The sequence below is a fragment of the Callospermophilus lateralis genome, chromosome 3 (genome assembly GCF_048772815.1).
Source record: "Callospermophilus lateralis isolate mCalLat2 chromosome 3, mCalLat2.hap1, whole genome shotgun sequence".
Lineage (NCBI taxonomy): Eukaryota > Metazoa > Chordata > Mammalia > Rodentia > Sciuridae > Callospermophilus > Callospermophilus lateralis.
The window spans coordinates 27,187,762-27,207,625 of NC_135307.1; the positions used below are offsets into that span (position 1 = coordinate 27,187,762).

At 51.9% G+C, this 19,864-nt stretch overlaps 1 protein-coding gene across 1 annotated transcript in view; it reads right to left on the minus strand.

Annotated features, from left to right (window-relative positions):
* Nucleotides 1-13,510: 13,510 nt before the first annotated feature.
* Lrrc74a (leucine rich repeat containing 74A) overlaps nt 13,511-19,864 on the minus strand; it is a 28,657-nt gene continuing 22,303 nt past the window's right edge. Inside the window, exons 11-14 of the mRNA XM_076849271.2 lie at nt 18,339-18,485; nt 14,969-15,076; nt 14,147-14,229; nt 13,511-13,613 (exon numbers count right to left, since the gene is read on the minus strand). Of these exons, the coding sequence (XP_076705386.1) occupies nt 13,511-13,613; nt 14,147-14,229; nt 14,969-15,076; nt 18,339-18,485 (441 nt within the window). The remainder of the gene's footprint in view (nt 13,614-14,146; nt 14,230-14,968; nt 15,077-18,338; nt 18,486-19,864) is intronic.

Below are 19,864 nucleotides of genomic sequence, written 5' to 3' on the forward strand. Positions count from 1 at the left end.
TACCGAGCCACAGCCACAGCCTCAGCCCCCGCTTTTTTATTTTGAGAGAGGGTCTTGCTAAGTTGCTGAGGCTGGCTTTGAACTTGTGATGCTCTCGCCTCAGCCCCCCGAGTCACTGGGATCACAGGTGTGCACCACTGTGCCTGGTTTAGAGCTGCCATTTTAATTTACAGTTGTCATGTGAGCTGATGTTCCAGGCTGTCACCCTGGTGGGTGCCACATGAAAACCTTGGCACGTAATAATTCTTCTGTGAATAATAAGGGAAGAAAGGAAAGAGTCCACTGGGGGCGGGGAATCCAGCATAGGTCAGTCTGCCCGCAAGCCTGGGTCCTGACCACTGGGCTGCACATCTCGTGGTCACCCTAGGGATCCCTTGACACACGCCTGAGAGGCTGGTGAAGGCCCCAGGGACAAACTCAAGTGGAGCCCTGCACATAGGCTGGTTGGAGAGTGGGCAGGCCTGGCCTTGGCTTCATGGAAGGAGCTTGGGGAGAAGGGCAAGGGGCTTTGTCCCCACCCCCAAACAAGTGTCCTCACTCCTGACGTGTGGTAGGTCTCCTTCATGGGAGACCCCCTTGTCTGCTGGTTCCTGGGTGACTTACTGCCTTCCCGGCCCTGTAATATAGGGGTCTTGGGCCTCTGGAAGATTCTGCCCCTGCAGGGGCTGGTGGCAGTAGGGCGTTAATAGGGAGGAAGGAATAACCTGCCTTTAGAGCAGGGTCCCCGGCTGAGCAACGGGGCCCTCCACTTCACAGTGGAAAATCTGCTCCTACAGCTTTGCCAGAGCCCCGGCCTCTGGGCCAACCCTTCTGTTAGCCTGAGCCTCTGAGGGCGCTCACCCCAGGCGTGTTTAGACCCAGGCCTGCAGGCTGCTGGGTGGTGCGTCTGCTGGAGCAGCTCTTGGGAAACCCCACGGCGGGGTTGCCAATGGCAGAATCCCTTCATGTTTCCTCCATCCTTGAAATGTGCCCCTCGCATTCTCTCTGAGTCCCTACTCTGTGTCAGGTACTGTGCTAGGCGCAAAGGTCCAGGAAGGGAAGCAGAGCCCTGCACTCAAGGGGCTCATGGTCCAGTGGGGGGGATGACCAGACCTCCAACACACAGAAGAGCGTGGGGAGGAGGGCCCATATTTCCAAGGACGCTTTGGAGGAAAGAAACGGTGGAATCAACTCAAAGTAACCTGCATGCACAATATGCATTGCCTTGCTTTGTAGGAAGGGCTTGGGGTAGGGTTGCCTAGCAACTTAGTGATCTTTCGAAGACACATTGAAGCTAGTCATCTTTTTCCTCTGTCATCCTCTATATTTTTGGTGACACTACCTGTGGCAGGAGGCATGTCACAGTTGCAAGCATCACATCCTCACACGATTGTGGCCAAAATCAGAGTGGAAGGACAGGGCTTCCGCCTGCACTGATTTCCTTTTATCAAGAAGAACAATATGTCCCAGAAGCGCCCAGTGGATTTTTCCCATGTCATTGGCCCCACTGGGTCACACAGGGATGACGAGCGGCAAGGAAAGCTGGGAAATTGAGTACCCAGAGTTCTCGGTTCTGTTTCAGTAGAAGCCAGGAGAGGAGCAATGGCCACTGAATGGGAAAGAGGTCACCTGCCCCTGCTCTATCCAGAGCAGGGTGTCTCCACCGTGGCATGGTCAATGCTCTGGCCTGGATGGTCACTGTGAAGGCTCCTCTATGAACTGCAGGATTCGTCGCAGCAACTTGACCTCCGCCAAATAGTGGCACCCTTCCCCAAGATATGACAACAACAAACATGTCCAGATATTGCCACATGTCCTCTTGAGGGGAGTAGGGAGAAAAGGGAGCAAAATCACCCCTCCCATTGAGAACCACTGATCTGGATCTAAGCCACAAGGAGGAGTCAGGGAAGCTGTCTTAATTCATCTTCTGAACTATAACAAAATGCCTGATGCTGCATAACTTATAAAGAAAAAAAGTTTATTAATTGATTTTCTATCCCCCAGTACTGGGAGTAGAAGAACCCAGTGGCAATTTATCCTTGAGCTACATGCCCAACCCTTAGATGACAGGGTGACCTAAGTTTCTATGACTGGCCTCAAACTTGTGATTCTTCTGTCTCAATCTCCTGAGTAGCTGGGAATACTGGCATGCACCACTATACCTGGCTGAAAAGAAATTTGTTGAGATCACAGTTTGGAGGGTTAAAGTTCCAAAATTGAGTGGCCCTATCTGTTTGGCTTCTGGTGAGGGCCCCTGTGGCTGCATCATGACCTAGATTACATTTTGAGATGATGGGAAGCCAGAATATGCTATGGATCAAACCCCAGACCTCTCAAGCTAAGCAAGTGCTCTACCCCTGAGCTGCATCACCAGACTTTTATCTACCGACTCTAGTGAGAAATAGCTCATTTCATGAGACCATTAATCCTGTCTCAGGGCAGCTTCCCCAATGACCTAGGCCCCCCTCTTAAAGGCCCACCACCTCTCAGCATCACCCCACTGGGGACCAAGCTTCCGGAACATGAACCCCAAACCATAGAAGGTTTACCCTGGACTGAGATTTGAAGAATGAAGAGTTATTTAGCTGGGGGAGGTGAAAGAGGACACCCCCTTTTCCTTCCTACTCTCTTTCAACAAATATGCATTGAAACTCCCCGAGTTCTCATACAGCTTGCATCACCTGGTTTATCCTGGGCCACAGTCCTGAGACGTAGGTAGCAACACCCCCCTGACAAATAAGGAAAGGGAGGCTCAGAGAAGTCAGAGGCTCTCCGCGTGGCCAGTGGACAGCACGCTGGGTTTAAAGACTGGGTTCTGGGCTGGGCTGTAGTTCAGTGGCAGAGTGTGTGCCTAGCGTGAGCAAGATCCTACATTTGATCCTCAGCACAGAAAGAAAAGAAAGAAAAAGACTTGGTTCCATTCCTTGTTCCCACTGCTTCTCCTTCCACCGTCATCTCCTGCCTGGGTCTCCTGCCTGCAATCACCTTCCAATCCATTTTCCTGATCGACCTTGACTCCCTAGATCTGTTCTTAACAGGTCGGCCTTTGGAGAGGTGCTGGAGTATGCCACTCTCTATGTGGATCCCTGCAGGCCCCCATCTCACTCAATGTGCATTTTTACAATGGCCCTCAGCGCCCCACCCTATGTGGCCTCTCTTCTCCCAAGGCCCCCCTCCTGGATGCCAGCCCTGCTAGCTGATTTACTGCCCTCAGATGGCCCACACACTCCAGCTTCTGACTCTTCCCCCAGGGATCCACAGGACTCTCCCACCTGGCCTCAGGTCTTTGCTGGAATATCCCCTCACCTGCTTGACCGAGACCCTCCCAGCCCTCCGCCACCCCAGCTCTCTGGAACCTGCTTTCTTGGCTCTGTGCTTCCCCCTGTACATGGACTGCAGAGCCGCTGGTAGGGGATTATTTACCAGTGGTCTCCTCTTGCTAGAATGTAAGCTCTATTTAAGGGACGGCTTTGGTCTTATTTATTCACTGATGATTCCCAAACACCCACAACAGCACAGACACTTAATAAGTCTGCCCTGAATTTCATTAAAGTCACACTTTCATGTAAGTAAATGCACCCTCTCCACTCTTTCTCAGAGGGTCTACATTCTGGGTTTACCCCCTGCTAATTCTAAGAGGGGCGTTTGGTCAGCCTTTTTCGCCGCTGTGATGGAAAGATCTGATGAGAACAATGTTAGAGGAGGAAAAGTTTATTTGGGCTCATGGTTTTAGAGGTTCAGTCTGGTCGGCTGACTCCATTGCTCTGGGCACAAGATGAGACAGAGCATCACGGAGGAGGAAGACGACTCAGGACATGGTAATCCAGAAGCACAGAGAGCTCTGCTTACCAGTGACAAAATGTAACTGTCACTCCAGCTGCACCCTGCCTGCCTGCAGTTGCCATTCAGTTAATCCATTCAAGTGGCTAATGCCGCGATTAGGGTTAGGATCTCATAATCTAATCACTCATCTCACTTGTAAGCTTTTTAAAATTTTAATTTGAATTTTTTTTAGCTGTAGATGGACACAATCACTTTTTTTTGTTGTTTATTTAATTTGTTTACGTGGTGCTGAGAATTGAACCCAGCAAGCGCTCTACCACTGAGCCACAACCTCAGCCCACTTGTAAGTTTTTGGGGGACACCTCACACCCAAACCATAATAAAGGGGTTGTTTCTTATTTCACAGTATGCCTGGGAACCGCATTTTGAGGGCTGTGGGTTTTACAGATTTTTTGTTTTTCTGCACTGGGGATTGAACCCAAGGGCACTTAATCACTGAGCCACATTCCCAGCCATTTTTTATTTTTATTTTTGAGACAGGGTCTCGATAAGTTGCTTGTAAGTTGCTGAAGCTGGCTTTGAACTTTTGGTCCTCCTGCCACAACCTCCAAATCACTGAGATTACAGGTGTGCACTACCCCCAGCGGGTTTTACAGTCTTTTTTTTTTTTCCTGGCTCAGGGATTGAACCCAGGGGCGCTGGACCACTGAGCCACATCCCCAGCCCTTTTAATATTTTATTTCAAGAAAAGGTCTCACTGAGTTCCTTAGGGTCTCACTTAAATTGCTGAGGCTGGCTTTGAACTCACAATCCTCCTGCCTCAGCCTCCTGAGCCACTGGGATGACACTGGGATGGCACTGGGATGGCACCACCACGGCTCTGGCTAGTTTTACAGTCTTGAAACAACACCGAGTGGATGGAGCCCCTGTGTGGAGCCAGGACTCAAGGAAGGAGAAGCCCTGAGATGCCTCAGAGCAGAGAGGGTAGGAGTGGCAGCCTGTCAGGGGTGACCCAGGGGAAAAGGACAGCCCCCGCCCCCCACCACGTGTCCAAGGTGTGCTTACAACTGGCTGCTCCAAGGACTTCGGTGAGGAGGGAGCCGTGGAGAACTGGACAAGTTGCTCACAGGCTGCAGAACCTTGGAGCCCCAGTCCTTCCAGCACCTTCTCAGCAGGGCAGGCTCAGGAAGCACACTGGCTTCTGCATTGGGAGGGGGTCACCAACTTCTGCAGCAAGCAGCATGTTTGGTGGGGTGGGGGGGTGGGGGGTGCTGCTCTACCTGGGGCTGCAGGCCCTTGCTTCATGAAGGCCTCTTTCAAGGCCCTGGGGATTTGGTGTTTATAACAGTGGAGCTTTTTAAAAAATTCAACATTCCTTGTGATCTCCCCTAATCCTTCTAAATAAATATCTACTTTCTACCTCTAACTTTTTTTTTTTTGTACCATGGATTGAACCTTGGGACACTTAACCATTGAGTCACATCCCCTTTTTTAATTTAGAGACAGGGTCTCACTAAGTTGCTTAGGGCCTCAGTAAGTTGCTGAGGCTGGCTTTGAACTTGCAATCCTCCTGCCTCAGACTCCCGAGATGCTGAGATTACAGGTGTGCACCACTGCACTCAGCTCGATCTCTACCCTTTTATTTGTTAATTCATAGTTGTTAAAAAGAGGACTCCAAAATTGCACAAGCTCTGGTCCCACAACCCGAGTCTGCCCAGTCTACTTACTTCCCAAGTAGGCCGAAGTGTTCTGGTCTAGACCCCAGTGGGGTCTGTGGCTGAAACAAGAGGCTTGGCTGCCTCTTGGGGGTACCTAATAAGAATTTGATTTTCCAGAACTTGCGTGGGTTCGATTTCCTCTTTCTGGGCTTTCAGCATCAGGCCCCAGAGAACTGGAAAAGTTGTGCAGAGACGGACTTGTGAAGTTGGAGCACCCTCTGCTGGCAAGCCTGCAGTGTAGCCCGGGGTGACAGCATCCTGGTGGGGCTGTTAGGTTTCCCCAGAAGGCTAGTGGTCTGAGCCCCATATCCCTCAAATCCCCTCTTTTAGGGCATGGATACACTGGAGCACAGACACACATGGCCCTCTAAAACTCAAATGTGCTTATATGTTCACATGTTCCCTTTCCACCCAACTTGGGGTAAAACCCTGGGCGTGCTGTGATTCAGTTCTGACACTTCCCCACACTTGGTATCAGACTCTGCTGGTGTTGGGGCCTGTCCTCCTGAGACTGCCCAACTTCAGATGCCAGGTGCAAGTGAGGTTACCAGGGTGCCTCACTTCTGACGGGCCAGCTGTGAACTTCTTCTCCCTGCCCCCCCACTTTTTTTTTTTTGGTAATGGGAATTGAACCTAAGGACTGAGTACATCCATCTTGAGACAGGGTTTTGCCAAGTTCCTGAGGCTGGCCTTGAACTTGTGATCCTCCCTCCTTAGCCTCCCAGACAGTCTTTGGAATTACAGGTGTGGGCCACCGTGCCTGGTTTTATAGTTAGTTTTATTTTAAAGAATGCAGCTCAGGAACAGTCAAATGAAGCATTGCCAAGATCTGGGAGGGTGGACAAAGCCTGGGAATGTCCCTTTGTGGGATGGGGCACTCCAAGAGCCCTGGTGGCTGGGGGTCTTAACATTTTCTTTAGGTAGGTGGGATGAAACTGGACTGTCCAGGGGTCTGAGAGTAAGCTGGACTCCTGCTTAGTCTTTCTGGGGACCAGCTTTCATCCGGAAGCTACCTAGCCTGTGGGAGTCACCTCATTAGCATAACAAAGACACTATTACTCAAGAAATTCCAAGGATTTCCTTTTTTTTTTTTTTTTTTGGTACTAGGGACTGAACCCAGGGGCACTTAAACACTGAGCCACACCCCCAGCCTTTAAATTTTTTTTTTTTTTTGGTACTGGGAATTAAACTCAGGGGTGCTTAACCACAGAGTCACATCCCCAGCCCTTTTTTAATATTTTATTTAGAGACAGGGTCTCAGTGAGTTGTCAGTGCCTCACTAAGTTGCCTAGGCTGGCTTTGAACTCTATCATCGCTGGAATTTACAGGCACGTGCCACCACGCCCTGCAGCCTTTTAAAATATTTTTTAAAAAATTTATTTTGAGGAAGGCTGTCCCTAAGTTTCTTAGGGCCTCCCTAGAGTTGCTGAGACTGACCTTGAACTTGTGATCCTCCTGCCTCAGCCTCCTGAGTCGCTGGGATCCCAGGTGTGTACCACTGTGCTCAGCTTCAAGGATTTCTGAAGCTCTGTGCCAAGGACTGGGAAGACGCCCTGCTATATTCTTCTATTCTACCTTGACAACTACACACAACCCTGATTGTGGCTCAGGTGTCTTGGAACCCACAGCAGCCAATCACTCATCCCTGCCCAGCTTCATTCTCGGACTTCCAGAGGCAGTGGCGAAAACACCAGCCAAGGCCATTCAAGGATCATGCTGCTGGCCTCCCATAATGGGCACCCCTGGGCCCCTGGGCAGCCCTGTCCACCCTCCAGGAGGTCTGCTTCCTGAGGGAGATGGGTTCCTTTCCCTGGTTCAAGGTCACTGGCCAGAAGCCAGCGCTCAGGACACAGACTGGTCTTGCCAGACCTTGTTTTCTTTTGTTTCAAACAAAACAAACCCCACACCCCCACTTGGCAAGGCAGCCCTGGTCTTCTGAGGACACTGTAGCTGCCACCAGGACAGACACCAGAGGCTGCAGCCTACACCCCTGACCTGCAGGCCCTGGACCCTGACTAACCCACCAGCATCGCGGCCACCACTGTCCCCAAGAACTCCACTGGGATGTGGTGCCCCAGACACCAGAGGGACTCCTGGGTGGCTCCTGGTTCCTTGGATACCAGTTCCTGAATCCGGAGTGGGTGCCTGGTGTAGGTATGAGCCCCTGTCACAATGCCTTCCCTGAGCAAAGGAATGTATATATGTGGTACTGAGGATTGAACCCAGGGGCGCTGAACCACGGAGCCACATGCCCAGCTCTTTTTATTTTTATTTGAAGACAGGGTCTCACTAAGTTTGCTAAATTGCTGAGGCCGGCCTTGAATTTGCAATCCTCCTGCCTCTGCCTCCTGAGTCACTGGGATTACAGGCAGGCCCCCACCCCAGCAGTGCCCTCCCACCTCCCTCTGATTCTTCTTAAGGATCTGGGCAGGTCTCTGGGTTTACTTAAACCCTGGGCCACAGCCCAAGCCTGGAACACCTCCCGAAGTACTGCCAAGGACATTTTGGGGATGGCTGCTCTGTTTGGCCCCTAAGAGGTCCCTGCTGGACCTACAGCGGCTGCAGCTCCACCTCTTAGAGCAGCAGTCTACAGTACAGAGGTCATGCTTATGTTAGGCCCTGATGGTATGCCAGGCCTGTAGCTTAACGTTCCAAGTGCATCATTTCAATAAATAATTTTTTTTTTGGTGCTGGTGATGGGACTCAGGGCCTCTCACGTGCTAGGTATCATTAGATTCAGAAAGAAGGCACTGCCCAGTCACAGAGCTGGTCATCCGTAAAGCCAGACAGAATTCAGGCCCAGAACTGTTTAAATGCCAGAGTTCACATGTGCAGCCACTTTATGGTTCTGACAGACAGATATTCCACGCAACGTTTGTCTCCGCACCTGCCATCTCCCATGGTATCCGAGCCAGGCCCAGGGAGCTGGGGAGTGGGGGCAGCAACCAGCCCTTGAGAATCTGGCCACAGCAGAGCCTCCCGTCTCTGTCTTCGGGGCTCTCCCACTTGTGGGAAGCCGTTCTCACACGTGGTTGGGCACCTCCCTGACTGGGTGTGAGGCGGTCAGACCAAGCTGTGTCAGAACTTATCCCCACCCTTTTTAGGTGCAAGAGAGTCCGTCCATGGGGGGTGTGACTGACTATTGACCCTGAGACCAATCAGTGACCTGACCTTGGAATGCTGTCCCCCTTGACCTTCATTGGATGGAATTTTCCCCTGAATTTCTTGTTCCCCAATAAAAGGCCACTCTCTGGCGTGCTCCTTCCTCTCTCCTGCTAGTCTCTTGTGTAAACCAGGTGGCTCGAGGCAGGAGCCAGGAAGGGCCGTCTCTGAACTGGGCAAGAAAAAGGTAAATTGAGTTTGTGTGTCTTTATTGTGATCTCACTAGTTAACTTCTACGCTTAGGACCTCTAGTATGAAGCTGGTGTGCTGGTCACGCGGCAGACCCACTAGCCAGTCCTGCCTGGCCAGAGCTCCTCTACTTATTACTTATTCATTCTGGTGCAGAAAGGAGGTCAACAGAACATGCAGCTAACTGCCCCCTCCCCAGCTCAACCACAGCTGCTCTGTAGCTGCACGGGGGCCAGTAAGCATCATCTCAAAGACCTCAGGGAGCCAGGGCCACAGGGCCAGGGTCTGAATCTCAGCATTGCTCATTACTAGCGGGGGATCTTGGGCAGGGTGCTTAACTTCTCCATGCCTCTATTTCCCTAAATGTAAAATGGGTTTATTAGAAGTGCTTACCACACAGCCACTGGTAGGATGCAGCGTTGGTGCATAAAGTCACCCGAGTCGTGTATGGAAGGAGGCTCAGCCCGAGGCCTTCCACACCTGACTCTGCCGCCCTCTGCTGCTCTCGCGAGGCCCCTCTGCCTCCACGGCAGTCAGTACCAACTGCGCGCTTGTGCAGTCATACCGTAGCAGATCCTGCCCAGCTCCAGGGTGGGCAGGCTGGGGCAGGGACTAGTTAGGAGCTGGGCCTGGGGGCCCATTCTCTTCCTGGGCGCGAGGTAGTCACCAGTGACCATGATTCAAGATGAGAACTCGGGGTCTGGGGCGGTCTGCCCGGGCATAGGCTGCTGATCCTTGGGGTTCAGGTTTCAGGCTGGGCTCCTGGGGCAGAAGTTGGAGAGGACTCCTGGGTTTAAGAAACCTCAAAGCATTGCCCTCCGAGGACTTCTGGAGCTGAGCTGACATCTAGTGGCCAGATGAAGGCATGACTCCACCTTCGGGGGCTCCAGGACTCAGCCATCCATCCCCCACCCACCTGTGAGGGTCAGTGTGACAGTGTGGCCTGGAGGGCTGAGGGTGGCCGGGTGGGTGGGTAGTGGCTTCCCATAATCTCCATCATTCCCCCAAATCATCCGACCAAACCAAGATTGGTAAGAACAGTGGCGGCCTTTTTCAATTTTGAGAAAGAACAGAAGCATCTTGGGGGGAAAAAATGCAATTTTTATTGATCCACAGACATTACAGATTTGGGATTTGTCCAGTACCAATGCTTCAACGCCGCTCCTTCCGGACTGCACACCCTCCTGAGGGTTCCACCCCAACCCCAACAGTTACTGGATGCTCCATCATGGAGAACTCAGAGAATTTCATGGGCTATAAAGATTTAAGAGCTCAAAGCCCTGACTTCGGAAGCTTGCCTTTCTTCTGGGGACATGTCCACAGAGAACCCTGAGGTGTTTCGTAGATATTTCAGCCTGGAAGCTCCTGGTTGCTTTATTTTTTCATCAACCTAATTTGGACTCTAACCCCCTATTTCACCACAGTTGGTGGAAACTCAACTTCGGGATCATGGGGGTTGAGCCTTACCTGCAGGAAAGCCCTGGTTATCTGTCCACACTGATCATAGTGTACAGGGGACAGTTCCCACCCTTGGTGGTCCACAATGGGGACTACTAAGGTTAATCAAAACCCTCCAGGGTGCCCATTCCACCCACCTGAGCTGAGTCCTGTTTTCTTGCTAAGCTCTTCCTGTTTCCCAGGGAATTTTAAAACAAAATGCAGAACCCCGGGCTCCTGGGATGCACTGGGAAGCCTGTCTTCACCAGTTCCATTTTTGGGGTGGAACCACTGAGGCTCCAAGGTTGCATGGCCAGGTCATGCCGGCCTCGACTAGATGCCAGGTCTCTTGGTCTTCCACCCCAGGCTCCCTGCTTGGGACCTGTTGAGATTTGCTTCTAAAGGGATCTCCCCCACCTCCTCGGCATCGGTTCCCTCTGCCACTGCCTCTCATTTCAGAAATCCTTCCCCTTAGCTGGGTGCTGTGGTGCATGTCTGTAATTCCAGTGTCTCAGGAGGCTGAGGCAGGAGGATTGCAAGTTCAAGGCCACCCTGGGCAACTTTAAAAAAGGGTGTCTTAAAAAAACAAATAAATAAAAAGGGCTGGGGATGTAGCTCAGTGGCTAAGTGCTCCTGGGTTCAATCCCCAGGATCAAAAAAGAAAAAGAAAAAAAATCCTTCCCCGTGAGACATGGTTCATAAGGACCATGACAACTGCTTTTGTCCTCTGACCTGTCCCTGGCCAGCTCTTTTCCTTCTGCCTAGAAACTCTGTTCCAGTCCCAGTGTGTCTCTGTGGCTCTTCATGAGACCACCCAGAACATGTCCGCTGGTGGTCACTCAAACCAGAAGGTGCCCTACCGAAGGACACGCTGCCAGCAGCCCAGAGACACACCCAGAACCGAGCCAGACTTTATTTGCTTGTGCCTAGTCCTGGCTATGGCATTTGTCCCCTGAGCTTCTGGTCCCCTCACTGGTCTTCACTGCCGCCTTCGACTTGCCAAGACTTCTCGCGCCGGAACTTCTTTCCAGGTCAGTGTTGTTGCTCGGACTTCTGCCCTTTGAAAAAACTGGCATGAAAGTTAGGGAATGGGGATGACGGAGGGTCAGGACCAGAAGCTCATGGCTGATGGGCGAGCACCTTAAGACTGCCTCAAATTCAGACAGGACCACCCAGAAAGGTCTCTCTTGGGTTGGCAAGACACTGATGGTGGGTTCTGTTCCGTGTGGGCAGGGGGCTGCCTCAGAGCGCTGGTTTGCAAGATTGGCAAGGGTTGGGCAGATTTAAATTTCAGAATGCACCCAACCTTGAGCCCAGCCCATGCTGTGCACCCCACCACACCTACCTTAGAAGAACACACGGGTGCAGACGCTGTCCACACAAGGGTGTTTGTGACTGCTATTCGCAGTAGCAAAATATTGGAAATTGCTTAAGTGTGTATAAAAATGAGATCAGATCACGAGGCTGCTATGTCATGAGATACTATGTGGTGTTAATACCGTCCCAACGTGGAAAGGCCACCACGATGTAATGTGAAGGCAAAGCAAGCTCAGAGAAAAGGAGTCTGCCTCTGTTTATGATCAAAACCTGTGTGTCAGCATGTCTGTGAGTGTTTGTAAAATAAAATGTAATAAAAACACGTATGTGCTGCGCGTCTACCTACCATGTGCCAAGTATTGTCCTAAATGCTTTGCAGGCATTAACTCATTTCCTCCTCAAAATCTGTGCGTACTATTATTGACTCTGCAATACGGCTGAGGAAACCAAGGCGGAGGGAGAACAGGAAGTGTCCAAGGTTGCCCGGGAGTGATCTGGGACTGGACCCAGGTGCTCTGGCCCTAGAGCCCATGTTTTTAACCATTACTGGTCTCACACTCACCCTCACGCACACGTGCATACACATACTAGATTATAAGCACTTGAATTTGCTCTGAGAGCCCTTTGGGGAGAGGAGTGAACTGGGAGAGGAGATTAAAGAGGGCCTTCATTTCCTCTTTGCTACGGTTCTGTGGATTTAAAATTTTTACAAAGGAGATTTTTTTTTTTTCTTTTTTCTGGTGCTGGGGATTGAACACAGGGCTTTATGCATGCTACACAAGCACTCTACCAACTGAGCTATATCCCCAACCCTGTTTTTTTAAAAATGCTTTTTATTGGTTAATGGACCGTATTTATTTATTTTATTTGTATGTGGTGCTGAGAATCGAACCCAGTGCCTCAAGTGCGCTAGGCAAGTGTGCTACCACTGAGCCACAACCCCAGCCCACAAGGAGATATTAATTGTGACAAAAAAATAAAAAAAGATTCATGCAATGATAACAATTACAACTCTGCTCCTCAGTAGAACTAGTAGAACACTGGTGTGTGATTTTGAGGGGCAATAAGAGGTGGCCCCAAAAGCCCCCAACTGGAGACTTGGGGACTTAGGTCCCAGTTCTGCCTCTCGATGGCAGTGTGACCTCATCTGCTCACCTGAGGTGTTTGCTCGACTTGGGACCTTCTGAAACCTGAGCTATACCTGGGTACTTCCTGCCAGTTTCTCAAGGGAAGGCAGGAAGAGGAGGTCAGGACAGAGGCCAGCGAGCACTGGTTTGCAAGATTGGAAGGGTTGGGCAGATTTAAATTTCAGAATGCACCCAACCTTGAGCCCATGCTGTGCACCCCACCAAACCTACCTTAGAAGAACACATGTGTGCAAACACTATATACACAGGAATATATATAGTGTTTGGGGTGTGCAAACCTGAGCCGTCTCTGAGGCTCCTTTTTGCTGGATGACAGTGTCACTGTGTTATCACCCAGTTTTAAGATGAGGGTGCCTGAGAACCCTGTGCATAGCCTCACCCTTTGTAGCCAGTCAGCCCGCCCTTCCCATCTGTGTTGGGGTTTCTCCATATGGAAGATGCTGAGCCAGGACCAGGGCAGAGGTGCTGGGAGGAGCCTGTGGTGCAGGACCAGATGGGGGCCCCTTCTGGGGCTGCTGGAGGACACAGGCCAGGATCCCTAGGGAGCCCATCTGCAGACCCCTGCCTGGTGGGGCAGTGTCCACCTGCACCTCTGCGAGATGGTCAAGAGTGGTGGGTGAGCCAACAGGTTCTAGAACCACAGGGACCTGAGGTCAAGGGCAGTAGCTGTCCCTTTCCAGCTGTGAGAATTAAACTTCCCTCTCTAACTGCAGTTTCATCATTTGCCAAACGAGATAATAGTAGCTTGGTGGCAGTTGGGTGCTGTGGGAATTCAGGTCAGCGCCTGTGTGGTGAGGGCAGAGTGCGTGGCATGTGGTCAGGGCTCGGTGAGGGTTGATTATTGTTCTTAACTTTGTCACAGTCCTTTCTGTCCAAGGAACTTGGCCTAAGTCACAACCTGCCTGGCCCCCTAGGCTGGGGCAGAGTTGGATGACCTGTGGATCCCCAGTGCATCAGCTGGTTCACGCTTCGGCGTGGGGCACTTGCTGTCCCTCTGTCCTCCTGCCCTTGTCTCTCTGTCTTGCCTAAACTCAAGTGAAACACCACCACCACCTCCCACCAGATTGATGCCTCCCCTGTGGGCCGTGGTGGTGCCCTGCACACCTGCCCTTTCTCTTACTTCTGTGGGGCCTAATCAGGTGACCCTCATCTCGCCCCCGCCCGTGCACTGTGAGTCTGGGCTGAAGCTCCTTTGCCTGGTCCCAGCATCTGGCCCAATGTCCAGCAGCACATGGCGGAGGGTCCAGCTGTGGGCAATTTAACTGAAGAGGGGAAGAAGGTGAGCTCGGGGCTGGGAATGCGGGGGAAGGGCAGCCAGTTGCTGCAGGGGGTGGGCTCTAGGATTAGGCAGAGGATGAGTGCCCACCCAGCCAGGGCCCCGAGGAGAGCCCTGGGAGGGCCACCTGGCCTCACCTGAAGTTCACCATGCCTGCTTCCTCTTCCAGTCTCCTGATCAGCTCCCTGACTTGGTACCGGTTTAGGGGGACCTTGTTTTGCTGAGAAGGTCAATGGAACATGTCATCCTTCGCACCCCATCTCCAGCACCCCCCCCAATGCCTCACCCCTCTTGGGACCACAGCAACTGAGAGCAAAGAGGAACCTGGGTCCAATACAAGAAAGGGCTAGAAGACCCCCACCCCAAACCACAGGTCATGGCTCAGACTCCAGAGGCCCCCCTTTTGGGGGAGAAGTAAGGGAGAAGGAGATCAGGATCTGGGTGCAGTAGGTGGCCCTGGAGTGGACAAGGACAGTCCTTTGCAGCAGGGAAGGGCCACTCTTGCTCCCAGCTGCTGAGTCCTGGCCAGCCCTCTTCACCCCGCACCTGGACACTGGGTCTTACCCATCCCTGCCTGGGCCTCCCGGAGCCCCCTGCCTTGGGCCAGGCCTCCCAGGATGTGCTGATGATGGGCTCCTTCATGTTTGCATTTCAGGGCGTCTTCAACACCTTCATTACATTGGAGGGGGAGGGGAACTGGGATTTCAGGCACGATGGCGGGGCCGAGGTGGAAACACGGGGGTCTGGGATGTGGTGGCTTCTCTCACTGCTCCTAGCAGCCACATGCATTGGGGGCAAAGACCTAAACGATGAAGAATGTGGGGCGTGTTGGGGGATCAGTGACATCAGGCCACATGGCAGAGAATGACTTGGGCAGGAGGATGAGGGAGGCCTTGGGTTTCCCTCTGGGTCTAGAGAAGAGAGGCGAGGGTTCAGCGCCATGAAGAACCTCAACGCACCTGCACCATCACCTTCCGGAACTCGCCCACGGGCATCTTTACTGTCCCAGCAGGGTTCAGTCTCTGGAAGAAGTCCACGACTGGGATTTTGTTCTGGTCTGCGTAGCTCTGAGTGAAGCAGGAGATCCCAGGAGTGAATAACGGGTCTTGTCACGGCTGTCACTACTCTCCCTCCACTCCCCCAGAGAGGAGGCCCAAGCTTCCAGACCCAGGAGGCTGGGGAGGGCAGAGGGCAACTCAGCAGCCTGAGCCCCCCAGACTTTAGAGGTGGCTGAAGAGGAAGGGCCTTGCACAGGTGGAGGCGGGCAGGGGGACAGGACTGCAGGCCAGGTCTTGGGTTGGCGCAGTTTCTTGCAGGTCTCCTCCCCCACCCCAGCCCCACTGAGCAGAAACTCCATCCATTTCATCCATCCTTAAGAGATGGACGTCAATACTGTCAAGAGGCCACAGCGCCAAGGGAGTAGGGACGGTGATCATATCCACGTTATTTGATTTTGGGGAGGTGGGGGCAAGACTCCAGGGATTTCTAGGATTCTTAATTTTGCACAAATGCACATAAGGAGAAGTACTTGGTTAGAAAACTTGAAAAATATTTTTTCATTGTTTCCCTTTTCAAAAATATTAATTGCATTGTAAGGCAACTTTATTTATTTATTATTTAGTTGCAGTTGGACATAATATTTTTATTTATTTATTTATTTATTTTTATGTGGTGCTGAGGATCAAACCCAGGGCCTTGCACGTGCTAGGCGAGTGCTCTGCCACTGAGCTTCAGCCCCAGCCCCTGTAAGGCATCTTGAAATGTGCAAAAAGAGACCCTGAGTTCCATGCCCAGCACCAAAGACACAGACCCACACCTCACACTCTACACTCTCAGACCACATTCCCAACCATTCACCATAATGTTTCCATAATGACCCTCTTACACCCGTCCTTCATTTCCACCGTCATCCTCAGGCAAGTTATCATTCCACATCCAGGAGCCTACAGTGGTATTGGGTTTTCCCAACTCCCACTTTATCCCCTTCAGTTCATGTCACTTCCCAAAGCCACAGAAATAATCCCTTCTGCCCTGCTGGGTTCACGGCACATCTACAGCTCAACAGCTCTTGCTGGTGCCCTGCTTCCCATGGAATCAAACCCCAACCCGAGGCCTGAAATCTGAGCACACGTCATCGAGTCCAGTCTCCCAGGCCAGCTGGGAGGCTCCTCTGTGAGCCACGTGGTTGGTTCCTCTGCAGGATTCACGCGGCTCTGTTCGCAGCCCGCAGGGTGAGGTGCACAGCGCCCCCTATGTGCAGTCCCACCTCAGCACCTTGGCAGGAATCCTTTTCTGACAACTCGTCCCCGCCCTCTTCCTCACCAGTCTCTGCCATCTGCAAGGCCCCTCCCCACCCCGCTTCTTGCAGGATTTCCCCCTCTCTTTTTACCCAATCTTGTGCTCATCTCTGCCTTGGATTCTGATTGTAATAGTTGTCTTCATCACTTCCTTACTATCTATCATGACATTTTCTATTGGTCATTACTGAATCCATTCCACCTTTCCAACTAGATTTTTGGCTTCCCAAGGGGAAGGCCTGTTTTACCTGCATGACTTGTTTAGCTCTACCCCAGGATGGCTTTTCTTTTTCTTTTTTTTGGTACTGGGGATTGAACTCAGGGGCACTCGAGCACTGAGCCATATCCCCATCCCTATTTTGTATTTTATTTAGAGACAGGGTCTCACTGAGCTGCTTAGTGCCTTGCCATTGCTGAGGCTGGCTTTGAACTTGCAATCCTTCTGCCTCAGCCTCCTGAGCCATTAGGATTACAGGCGTTTGCTACTGTGCCCGGCTCCAAGATGCTTTTTCTGTACTCTTCCCCCAACCCCCATGTCCTGGAGACCCAGTGGCATCTGAGACTGACTCTGGCTCCCGGTCTGCAGTTCCCAGGCCTGGGTCGCTCCCCATTTCTATCCTCTTTTGAAGTTGGGGGTGGGGCCTCACCTTGCCTCAGACAACTCCATGCCAGTTTACCTGAGCATCCTGCTCCCCTTGCAAAACAGGTTCCCCTGTGGTTCCATCTGGAGTCATCTTATTCAGGAATGTACTGATACCCTTTTCACATGACAATAATTTTCATGCAAGAGATTGTTTTGTTTTGTTTTGTTTTGTTTTTGTACTAGGGAGTGAGCCCAGGGTCACCTAGCCACTGAGCCACATCCCCAGCCCTTTTTGTATTTTATTTAAAAACAAAGTCTCACTGAGTTGCTCATGGCCTTGTTAAGTTGCTGAGGTGGCTTTGAACTCATAATCCTCCTGCCTCAGCCTCCGGAGCTACTAGGATTACAGATGTGTGCCACTGTGCCTGGCTATGCAAGAGCTTTTTTTAAATTACTTATCCCTGGAAACTGAGGCACAGAGCAGACCAACCCGGGACAGGTGGTAGCCCTGGGGCAGGCACCTGCAGGCAGCAGTGGGCTCCCAAGCTCCCCCACTGCCGGGAAACACCAGACCTGGGTCTGGCCCTGGCTCTGCGAGGTAAGCACTTCATACCCCTTTCGGCTCGAATGTTCTCCCTTTTAAACATCTTCAGGTCATATCCACTTCCTGTGATTTCCTAGAAACCATCTAAGGAAAGAAAGTCAGATGCAAGCCACTACGAATAAGGCTTCAGCTGTCCCTTTTTAGCAGAAGCCAGCAGACAGCCATCCCAACCACAGGGAGTCTTGGCATCCTGTGGGAAGAGCCTGCATTCGGGGGGGGGGGGGGGGGCGGTTGTCATATGGCAGGCCTTGCCGTAAGCGCCTCGTGCGTATTAACTAGGTTAATCTTCACAGCGACCCTCGGGGTGGGTGCCCACTGTACAAGTCACAGAGAGCCTTGGTGACTTGCTTTACATGGAGGGCTTGGGTGGTGGAATCCATCCTGTGCCATCCCCACCCCGCCCCCAGCCTGATCTCAGACCTTCCCTCCTCTGGGAGGTAGGATGCACTCAGGGACCCAGCATCCGCGGGGACAGTCCAGTCTGTAGTCTAAGGGGCTGAGACATTCCTTGTTAAAAAGGACTGTACTGCCAGGCGTGGTGGTGCACGCCTGTAATCCCAGTTGACTTGGGAGGCTGAGGCAGGAGGATTGCGAGTTCAAAGCCAGCCTCAGCCACTTATCGAGGCGCTAAGCAACTCAGTGAGACCCTGTCACTAATAAAATATAAAAAGAACCGGGGATGTGTGTTGGTGGTTAAGTACCCCTGGGTTCAATCCCTGGTACCAAAAATAAAATAAAATAGTACAGAGCTTTGGGGAGGAGAAACACTGGGCAGCTGATGGGGGTCAAAGGCTGCCTCTCTCCAGGCCTCCCTGGAGGCTTCCGAGAGGAAGGCAGGAGCTCACCTGGATCAGTTTCATGGGGTTTGCCATCAGGAAAGTGCTCTTCTTGGCAGAGAAACCCTGAACTGACTTGTGGATCACGTCCAGCTGCGGGTGGACGGCACAGACCCCATCCAACATCCTCACGAATTGCTCGGTCACCAGCACATTCTGCAGGGGGAGAAAGGGACCCGTGCTATGGCCGCGCTCTCTCCCGCCCAGCAGCAGGCCCTCCCCTTCCACCAAGCTGGAGTCAGGAGCTCTGGTCTTTCCCAATTTCTTCTGCGGTGCTGCTCCAGGACGGGGATGGTTCTGGGGTTTCAGAGCTTGTGGTCTGACTCGTAAGTCTCCTAGGTGATGGTGTGCAGCCAGCTGTCTGCATGGAGTTCTGCTGCTGTGTCACATGCTGCCAGCTCAGCTCTGCTCTCAGATGGCAAGTGGACGGACGTGACCACATTTGATGGACAAGAGACAACTCTGGAGTTGAGTAACTAGTCCTCACACAAATACCCTAGATACACACATCCACGTGAGCGTTGTTCTTCAGACCTGGCACCCCGGAGGGCATCCCTAGTCAAGCCGTCCCGTCGTGGCTCAAATGGTTCAGTATCTCTTACCTTTTCAAATTAAACTTCTGCTTAAGGTCTGAGGACTTTGTAGGTATATTCTGGACAAAGTCCTAGGAGCGCGTACAAGGCAGGACCTTCGATACCCTTTGGTTATGGTGGCTGTGCTGTGGTTGGGGTTCCTGTGTTGGTTCCCAGGGTAGTGACGTGGGACTCTTCAGAGGTGGAGTAAGTTTTTTCCTTTTTGATACCGGGGATTGAACCCAGGGGCACTCAACCCCTGAGCCACATCCCCAGCCCTATTTTGTATTTGATTTAGAGACAGGGTCTCACTGAGTTGCTTAGCGCCTCGCTTTTTGCTGAGGCTGCCTTTGAACTCATGATCCTCCTGCCTCAGCCTCCCGAGCTGCTGGGATTACAGGCGTGGGCCACTGCACTCGGCTCCGTAAGTATCTGAGAGACTCCAGTTAATTCCCATGAGAAGGAGTTGTTATAAAAGAGCAACCCTGGGGCCTCCTTAGTCTCTGGCTTCTTGTCTCTCATGTGATCTCTCCCTCTCTCTCACATGAACTCTCAGCATGATGCTATACACCATGAGGTAACGCAGCTGGGGGGCTCTTACAAGAACAAGTCCCACACTGTTGGGATGTTCAGCATCCAACTGTGAGCTAAATAAACCTCTTTTCCTTCTAAAGTATCCAGCCTTGGGTATTTTCTTATAGCAACAGAAAACAGACCAACACAAGCCAATTCAGGTGATTTGTTCTGGTAGGCTTGTTTAGTGGCAATGTGGTCACAATTCATGGATTAATGTGCCATCAAGGGACCAAACAGCATCATTTCTAGTGTCCTCTTAAACACACCAAAGCAGGGCCTAGGTCCATGTCTCCCAACCTGCTCTGTGGGTTAAGGGGGGTGGTGAATGGCAACAAAATCTGAGCCTGTGGCTGAGATCCAGGACCTGGGCGGGTGGGGGTGAAGGAG